The sequence below is a fragment of the Cardiocondyla obscurior genome, linkage group LG10 (assembly GCF_019399895.1).
Source record: "Cardiocondyla obscurior isolate alpha-2009 linkage group LG10, Cobs3.1, whole genome shotgun sequence".
NCBI classification, from domain to species: Eukaryota; Metazoa; Arthropoda; class Insecta; order Hymenoptera; family Formicidae; genus Cardiocondyla; species Cardiocondyla obscurior.
The window spans coordinates 1,778,666-1,788,786 of NC_091873.1; the positions used below are offsets into that span (position 1 = coordinate 1,778,666).

General features: G+C 40.2%; 1 protein-coding gene and 1 long non-coding RNA gene across 7 annotated transcripts in view; one reads left to right on the forward strand and one right to left on the reverse strand.

Moving 5' to 3' along the window:
- The window catches only part of LOC139106073 (uncharacterized), a 278,883-nt gene extending 268,973 nt beyond the window's left edge, over positions 1–9,910 (forward strand). The window contains exons 10-16 of one of the 2 annotated variants that reach the window (XM_070662553.1): positions 595–807; positions 1,037–2,677; positions 3,316–3,564; positions 4,040–4,495; positions 4,653–4,928; positions 5,218–5,484; positions 5,635–9,910. In XM_070662553.1, the coding sequence (XP_070518654.1) occupies positions 595–807; positions 1,037–2,677; positions 3,316–3,564; positions 4,040–4,495; positions 4,653–4,928; positions 5,218–5,484; positions 5,635–5,807 (3,275 nt within the window). In that variant the 3' untranslated portion in view covers positions 5,808–9,910. Of the gene's footprint in view, positions 1–594; positions 808–1,036; positions 2,678–3,315; positions 3,565–4,027; positions 4,496–4,652; positions 4,929–5,217; positions 5,485–5,634 lie in introns of those variants that run through there. The other variant, XM_070662554.1, reaches the window with a different exon arrangement.
- The window catches only part of LOC139106076 (uncharacterized), a 156,801-nt gene that overhangs the window by 109,338 nt on the left and 37,342 nt on the right, over positions 1–10,121 (reverse strand). The window lies entirely within an intron of this gene.

Below are 10,121 nucleotides of genomic sequence, written 5' to 3' on the forward strand. Positions count from 1 at the left end.
CAGTACGAGGCATCCCGTGGATACCTCGGGCCTCGCCTCGACCGATTTACTACCTCGAATAGCGCGCACCTGCATCTCGATCCCCGTGTCGCCCTGTCTTTCGCAGATATTATTTTTTCGCGAAATAATGGAATCAAATAAACGGAGAACGTGTTAGGAAGCTTATGTAACCTGGTGGAAAAACGCGCGCGACGCAAAGCACCGCATCTGCTTGGAGCAGCCCGGCGAGCCTGGCTTTCGTCATATTTTTATGATTGAAATATTGCGACACTTTCACGTCGCCTTAGCCGCTAAAGATAAAAGATCGATGGGCGCATGACATATTCGCGTAAAATATATACATATTATATCTATACGAAATATATATTTATTACGAGAGGAACATTAATGATGAAATACTAACGGTCTTGTCATACCAAGCATGAAAAATGTCCGATATGCTGCGAAAATAAAATTACATCCGTGACAGATGCGAGGTATTATTATGTAAAAGAATTCCCTGAGAAATGTCTATCGTATCTTCTTAGCGACGTATTACATGGGATATGAAACCAGATAAACTTTATGTAACACCGGCGGTTTTTTCGTTCCCAGACTCGGAACAATCACCGGCGGTGTACCTCAGAGACGATCCGCTGTTCGGTACTCTACAACTCCAGCAGCACAGCGAGCTCCGCGCGCCGACGGCGGAACGTGCGGCATTTTATCTCGACGCCGCGGTCGCCGGTCGTCAACGGGAAGACGGGGACGCGCACATGCTTTACACGCTGCACGTGTACCAGTACAGCGTCGCTGGCAAAGGTGGAGGTAAGTAATAATTTTATCTCGAAATCCTATCACTTTCCGTCCGAAGATGGAAACGCGCACCATAGAAAAGAGATCCTACTCTCAGCGTCTCAGACGCCTGATTACATGCGTTTCCCCTTGCCATTTCGAAGCTCAAATATACATCATGTTTGCGTTATTTTCTCGCGTCTCTCTCGCTCCGCTCGTTCGATATATGACACTCAAAGTGAACGCTTCCTCAAATGTGCAGTTGCCGGTGGCAGAAGCCGGTTACACTTAATGGATCTGGGAAACTCGGATCGCGGAAAATCCTCAGGCGGAATCCCTCTCTCCGGCCTAGGCAACATTCTGCTCGCGATCTTCAACGGCCAGAAGCACCTACCGTACAAGGAACATAAGCTGACTCAACTACTGAAAGAATGCCTCAGTTCTCTGACTTGTCACGCGGCTATGATAGCTCACGTGTCGCCTAACGCCCAGCACTACACCGAGACGTTGACCACTGTTCAATTAGCGTCGAGGATCCACCGGATGCGACGCCGGAAAATCAAGTTCGTCGGAAGTAACGCACAGGGTACCGGAAGTGGCGGCAGTTCCGGTGAGGAAGCGACGCGACAAAATAGCGAATGCGACCCGAGCTCGAGCGATCTATCGGCCGATACGGTGATCTACGTCGGGCCAAGCGCCGATGACGCTACTGACGGCGAGCATCCACCTGTCTACATACCCAGCTTAAATTCAGGTGACAATCGTTGCGCGATGGGACGAGTGCTTCGCGGATCTGCCGCCGAAAAGCCGAGTAAAATTCCGGAGGAGCGCAGCCCGGCGCACAAGTCTTCGAAAACGGTAAAGGCATTGACGCAAACCGCGTCGAAGCAAACTTCGCCGGCGCACAGCGCAACGCCGAAAGCGAGTCCGGCGAGAAAAAATTCGTCGTCGAAAAACTCTTCGGCGTCTAAAGTTGGAGATTCGCCTAGCAGCAAGATACCAGTGGCGGCGTCGAGTGGTGGATCGGACGAGCAATGGATAGACGGGCCGCGGATCTCGAAATCGAAAGTCGCGGAGGCGAGACACATGCTGAAGGACTCTCATCACAAACGCGAAACATGGATCGACGGCCCGATGCAACTTACCGGCACCCCGGGATTGCAAATGCACGCGCATCAGCACTCTTCCGGTTATGGTTTCATGGACAGTCATAAAAAAAGTATGATCAGAAAGTGGGTGGAAAATCAATCGTCTCAAATACAACGAGCAAAACACGCCTTCCCGCGACTCGAATCATCTAAGATGTCTTCCGGTCAGTCGTCCGGTCAATTTAAAGAATTGACTCAGTTCAAAACCTGCAGCGGCGCGGACGACGACACGTCGTTGTCCACCGCCGAAAGCGACAGTTTGAAAGTGAACGAAATCGAGGATATAACCGAAAAACTGAGTGCCAAGCTGAATTTACTTAATGTTAAATCTAATACGGATTCAGGATTAGATCTGACCGCTAGTCCAGTGATGGACGGTAGCGTCGAAAAAGGGAAGCTCGACATGCCGGATGACGACGATGACGATGAAGAAATTATCGTACCTCCGCCGCTACCATTAATTGAACCACTTAGCAACGGAGTTAGTCGCGAGGTATCCATGGAAAGTCTGAACTTGTCGCACAAGGACATTGTCTTACCCTCCAGACACTCGTTATCATCTGAAGACGAAATTTTAGAGATCGTTGAAGTAGAAGATTCGGAGCCGGTACCTATGCAAGACTCGTGTCTACAAGTGACAGAGGAAGATATTGCACTCTGTATGGGTGAGAATCCATTACCTGAGAGCGATCAAGAAGAACATCCTCTAAGAATTCTTAGCCAAGAGAACCTCACCGTAGTTTCAACTTTTACAGGTATATAAAAATTGAAATTTATTCATATTTATTTTATTTTATTTTATTTTTTTTTTAATAATCAATTCTTTTTATGTCAACAGTTTTTTTTATTTATTTATTATTAATTTTTATTAATTATTTTATATAATTTTATATAATTCATTTATTATTATTAATTTCTTTTTTTTTTTTGGCTTTTTTCTTTTTTTTTTAATTTAGAGCAAACATTTGTTACGTGCTTTTAATTTGCGAAATCTAAGTAGCTCAATTTTTTATAAGTAACTTTAACCAAGTCAATATAATAACTTCTGTAAATGTTTTTCTTTCACGTGAAACTACTTTAACTTTCGTCTCTCTACGACTACTTCCTTAACGACCACTTGAACGAACTTGTTGAAAACTATTCTCCACATCATCGTGAAATTGACTTTTCGACTAAAAGCACGTAACAGGCCATGCGATAGAAAACAATAATTCTCTTTTCTCGAAAAAAGAAACCTCGCCGATGTAATTACATGTCGTTGTAACCATTTTTCGAACCAAAGTAGACAGCTGCCCAGTATTACTTTCCTTCGTCGTTCCTACCTACTTCCGCGGCTTCTTACGCGACGATGTACGGACGAGCAAAGGGTATGAGATAGAAAAATCATTTTCAGACTCTATGTCAGTGATGTCGGACACGGAAAGATACAGACCACATTATCCGCCACCGGTCGGCACGGGTGTTCTGCCAAGACCATACTTCGACCACGAAGACTTTCTCGAGCAAGAGACCAGGCACAAGTTTGATCAGTTGGCCCGCCTCCACGAGCTCTACCAAAGCAAACTCGCGCTCGCCAACGTTTCCAACTCCATAACTTACCAAAGGGAAAATGCCTCGGCCGTCAACATGCGAGACGCTCCATGTAAGTTTCGTGATCGAACGTTCAGTTACGCGGGATTAAAAAAAAAAAAAAAAAAAAAAAAAAAAATTCTTTACTATCAATGATGTCAAATTCTTTTGAAGATAAACGTTCTCTATGTATTCGCTAGTCAAAATACTCGCGTTGTATGCGTTTGTAATTCTTTACGGGCGATGTCATGCCGTGATACGTTAAAAGCGGTTTCTACGAGATTTTTGTTTCTAAAAAGACAGCTTCGCTCAAACGACAGTTCTTTTGCAAATCCATCCGGACTTTGACTGACGATCGACAAGTAGATTTGCGAAATAAAATAAAATCGCAATACTTTAGATTAAAAAAAATTAAAATCAAGATCGCTCGATTACAGATTTAAAAAAAAAAATTAATTTCGGTAAGGGTAATTAATTATAATCAAGGCACTACAGCTAGTTATCTGCGGTCTACAATCAATATGACATTAACGCAGGACAAATTCCAGCAGCGACCGCCTTCTGTCCGCCGTCACGCTGTCAGTCTTTATCCCTTTCGGATGTCATGTTCAACGACAACGCGAGCAATCACGGCAGCATATACAGCGAGCCCGCGTATATAGCCGGCAAACCCGATCAAGAGAAGATCTGCGATAATTGTCGTCAGAGTATGTCTAGGCCAGCCACAGCCTCTTATTGGTATCCTAGCAGCGTTGCTCATCTCGCCAGTCCGAGAAGGTACTGTGGTAAAACGGGTGATTGCAATATCTCTAATCTGAGGCATCCGGACGGTGCATCGAATCCTAATCTAAAGGAAGAGATCGAAAGGATACCCGGCAACGGCGCGTCCGGCTCGGATCCCGAGGAAGAGTACATCGAAGCGAAAAAGCTGTTTACGGCCGCCGAAAGATCCGAAAGAACGGTTACGGGAAAATCTGACATCGAGGAAGAGTTAAAGATTCAAGGTATGAATTTACTTTAAGATGTTACGTAATATTTTTTTTTTATCTTACACGTCAACGAACTTTTATTTTGATAAAATAATTAGCGATAATCTACGCTGCATTTCTCATGTTAGATATATGAATTATGTTATTTTTTATTGTGCATATTATATTTTAGGAGGTCTGCCTTTGCAGCTATCAATACCGTCTCCGGCGCCGTCTCCTGGACGGATGCAACGCAAGATTCTTAGTCTAGGTTCTTCGTTCGGTTTAAACAAGGAGGGTTCCGATTCCGGTGCGGATACAACACCGCGGGCGGCCAAGCTATCGCCAGCTACACTGTCCAGACATCGTGCCGAGAGCTCGGGTTACGACAGCATCGTTAGAGACAGCGAAACGAGCAGTATTGCCAGTGACTCGTCCCGACAAACTGGCGCATTACAGGAACATCAAGGTAATTAATAAGTTTTTTTTTTTTTTTTCTTTACTTCCTCATAATTTTTACTTCCTCAACTGATTATTACGCGTTAAAGAAAAAACTGCCGTTTTTCGATTATTTATTTATTATTTAATTTTATTCTAGTACGCGGGGCAATAAAATCATTACGGGGAACCTGAGCGTTTTTAAAAAGAAAAAGAAAAGATGGAAATACGCAACCCCTCTAAAACGATCCTGCCGTACAATGATTCTCCTCAGGTGGCGCGCTGGGGGTTCTAACTTCGACGTTGTGCGGGTGTTTCAGCGGTGGAACTGCGGGCGGCAGGGTGCGGGCCTCGGCGGTCGCGGGTCCACTGCCGAGCTCAACCGGGGCCGCCCGCGGGGTTGGCGATTCTCGCATATACAGGCGAGGACGTAGACATCCTGGACAGGCGCGCACGGGTGCGCTCGAATCCACATGGAACGATGTCCAGGATACACAACCTACGCCTGCGTCAGCGCCTTCTTAGACTGGAGCTACGCGACGCGAAGAGGCGCCTCATGGTACCCGACACCCGCTGGGATTACAACCGTAAGAATCAGCTTTCCGATGATAAAATTGAATAAAAGTTCTTAAACGTTTCAATTTTGCTTCAAATTTTTTTTTTTTAATCCAAGAAATTGTTAATTATAAAATATTGCTACGTATAATGATATATTTAATTGTTTGTTTCAAAAATAGTGTACGTGGAGGACGGTATGGACTGGAGAAATCCCTCGTTTTTGGAGGCTTTAACGGCCGAGACATGCATTTTGCAGAAGAGAGTAGAGGCTTGTAAGAGCCATGTACTTCTGGTCACTTGCTTCGATTCCTGCCCTCAACACTCGACATCGACCAAGATTAAAACCACCTAACGTAGACTCAGATCAGCACGCGTGACCGTCTGCTGATCGCACATCCTGCCCATCCACCTACGAATTTATCGTTGAAACGAGACGAGCGAAGTCGCCGAATAGAATAAAGTAAAATTAACAGATCGTGACGTCGATGTCGCTCGACTCCGTCCAATAGTTGTTAATGATATATCGTGGTATCATAATCGTCATCGTACATCACCATTGTTAAATTTAAAACTGCATTAGCGAAATTAAACGAGGAGTAAAAGGGAGCTAAAGTAAAAAAGTTTTACCGAGATATCGCACACGTGTGCACACACGCGCGTGTCTTATCGGAGTTATATTATGGAGTTATAGAACGAAAATGTGTGTATTCGTGTTAAAGATTTTGCAGTTACTTCAGTTTCAACGACGTTTCTCAGGATACCGAACGAAGATGTTAGATAATTTTCGCGGTCGTTACAATAGCGAGACGAGTCTCAGTTTCGAGTACGATGTTTGCGCCGCATTTATATCGACATTAATGATTTAACGTAAGAAGTTGGTGCTTCGTTTATACGTCTATTATTCGTCAGAGTTATTTAGAACAATATTGCTGCCATTTTCTATCTGATGCCATTAGTAAATTGTAAGAAAGATATTTCCGACCTAAAGACTGTTGGCCAATCGGCCGAACCACATATTTATCGGGAACAGCGACGAAGGTGATGGAGAAGCGTATAGTCTTCTATTGTCGCAATAGGCTAGAAATATTCATCTCGATCTAGAAACAATGCAATACGCGTCGATAATCGCGTCAATCGAGAATTGACGAGGGTCTAAAAGACAGTAAATAGACATCGAGAAAGCCGACTGTGAACAATTGTAAATTATTCGATGCAATTATGCGAGCAATTCTGATTGCACGGTATCAAAAATTCAAATCGGACATTACCTGGATAGCAATCGTAACAGATAAAATTATATCCTTTTCTATGTTATCGTTAGGACTGTAATATCGGGAGAGAAAAGAAATCGTTAAATGACGTTAGTCAATCTAAGTTGCCAATAAAAATCACAATAATATATATTGAAATATTAGTAAATGAAAACTTGTTCACGGAAAAATCGAGCTTCGGTTTTGAGAAAAAGCCAAATGAGAACAGCACACTGCCAAAAGAGTGCAGAAAAATCTTCTATACGACTAAAGAACAATCGATAAATTGAACGCGCCGTATGTAATGTATCTAATGCACGCACGTTAATTCATGATATTATCGTAGCTTTAATCGTTATCAGCAGTTACCGCACTTCGTAGGGTTCCGTAACTCATTTTTAGACGCAAGAGAGAATATATTAAAGAGAACGACAGAGAAAAGAGAGAAAGAGAGAGTGAATGAGAGAAAAGAGAAAAGAACGTACGTACGGAAGATAAAAAATGAAAAAAAATAAATAAAAAAAGAATTGAGAATACATATAAATGGTAAACTTTATAATCGTAAGAGATGCTCGATTCATATAAATATCATTGAAACTAAACGAAGAAAAAAGAAAGAGAGAAGCAAGGGAAGGAAAAAAATGCGTGTTCGAAATCTCGTTTCCAACATGAGAATGTTACGCACAGAGAGGGACGCGGACATAAGCACAGGCGGAGATGAGACCGGGGAGAATGAAAATAGATGGGATGAAAATAAATCGGTATGGGAGTAATGCGAGGCAGAAATAGAGATATTCTAGATTTCTGATGCGAGTTGCGGTGAACCGAGGAGGAGAATATCGATGGAAAATCACCCATTTTTCTCGTCCCGAACTGTTATAACTTGAGGTTCATTTATGCATGATACATACATACATATGTATATGAATATATAATGCACACACCTATGTACACACAATACAAACAATACCGATGTAACACGCATGATTAATCGTCATACATACACGCGGGTCCATGTTTTAGATTCCGTATTTAGCATTAAAGTCGGCATCTAAAATGAGCTTTTTGTTGTTAATGTCTTTAATATAATTTTAAGTGTAAAAAAAAACGCAATCCATATATATTGTTATAAATTATAAAATTTATTAGCCGCATTTAATTGCTGAATATGAAATTTAGATCGGACCAAAATCAGGAACATCATTTTCTTCACGGACACGATCTCAGATTGCTAATTGGTTTTCATTTCGCGAATCAAAATGTTTTGTATGCTTGTTTCTCCGTATCTCACCGGCGAAAAATATAAATTTGTTACTGAAACTGCGTCGTTATTTTAACTACTCTCTGATGAGAATAAATGCTTAATGTATTGTTAAAAAAATAATTTATCACGAGATAATCACAGCTGACGATTTTCTATGGTAATCGATTTCTTAAACTATTGCGCGATCAGCTGCGACAATTACATGTAATTAAAAATGTAAATATTTTATTTATACTTTATCAACGAAAATTATATCGTAGAAATAAGAAGTTATTTTTACTTTTTTAAAAATCGGAAGATATCCTTATAGTTGATCGCGTAAAACGTTAAAATTCCTGTATATGATGTATATTTATTTATCTATCGTCGCATATTTGCATTCAATCTAAATTAAAAATATTGCCAAGAGCGTGTCAAGTCCATCTACCGTGAATACAACATTAATAATAACGAATTATAGTGATAGTAATTATTAAATGTAACTAGCCATTTACTTCCACTTTCCATTGGAAAACACGCGTCTCTGTATGATAATACATGTATTATATTTATATTTTATATGTACAAATTAGTCATGTAATTTCTTGTAATAAAGATCAATTTACAATGTGTAAATCCCGAATTAATTTTTATTTCATTTATTCCTCCTGTTAAAATTATCATCCTTTTTTTTAAATTAAAAAAATTTAAAAAGATTCTATACGTATTTTTCAGCTTGCAGTAAAATATAAAGTTATTCTAAATTTATCCTAGTTTTTTTTTTTAATGTGGCTTACGTCACTGCCAGAATAATATCTCACATATCATCAAATAAATTAGCGCTGGAAAGAGAGTCGACCCTGACGAATTCCTGAGACAATTTATTGGGATGTTCTAGGCCGGGACGCAATTCTCAACGGCGTATGCGAATGTAGGTCCACCTCCATTTATCTGTCGACGTTGATACTTTGTCTCACAATGCGCGGCTGCACGCGACTTCGCGCAGAAAACGGGCACGACGTTCAAGATGAATCGGATACCGTCTTGGAGAAATTACGTGACGGATGACCGAGCATAATAATGCAACACGGATGAAAGACGAGGAGCTCTATCAAAATTCAATGCGACGTTTAAACGTCAATTTGCCTTAATAGACGAGCGACGAGCTGACCGATTATTGTAATAGAAATCAAATTTTGTTTTTTTTTTTAAGTAATAATAAGGTTCGATTCTGATGTGACAATGGACAAATAACTACTTTTCTCAGTTATATTTCCGCATTAAAAACTGATTGTTTTAACTTCTTCGTGATTTTACCTGACTGATAATAAATTATGTGTCTTTATTCATTTATATAGAAAGAATAAAAACAATTGTACAATTATCTAATAGATAAAGTTACCCAGAGATTGAAACAATTGGTCCTAAGCTAAGTTTATTTCAATTAAAAAATTGAATTGTTATGAAAATATAAACGTGAAACTTTAACTGATAAATTAAACAACTAAAAAGAAGCGTTTGTAAAGTTTCTTAATATTTAAAGATGCAAATAAAATACAAGAAACGATGCTTGAAAATCACCGCGTTAGTCAATTCAGTCACGGGTCAGTTTAATCACATGAGTAACCTTCGAGCTCAATTATGCTTATCATAGATAAAATACGATTATGGTCACAATTAAATTCTTAAAATCCACGTGCTGATTACAGCATGCATCACGTAATTGCGAGACCTCGGCGTTTGAATGGATCGTTCGAAGATACAATTGAATCAACGACGGTTTCACATGCGAAGAGAATACATGGCATAAGCGTGCCGCTACGAATGATACGCAGCATACGCGATGCACACGCGGTATTTGATCGCCCATACGCATCGCGTGATTTATAAATCTATTACTAAAGTTACATTTTTATTTCAAACCATTGCCGGATTAAATATCAAAAATGTTTTTTAATTCTTTAATTTTACGTGCAAGTTGCTAAAAAAAAAAAAAAAACATATTTCGGATAATATTATAAATACTTTAGTTAAATACATATATCCTTAAAATATTAAAATATTACACTTGTACATATAATAAAAAAAATTAAGTTCCCTTACTTCTTCCCTAAAGTAATTTTTTTTTATTACCGCGATGTGATACGAACCATTTAATTTGAAACATACTTTT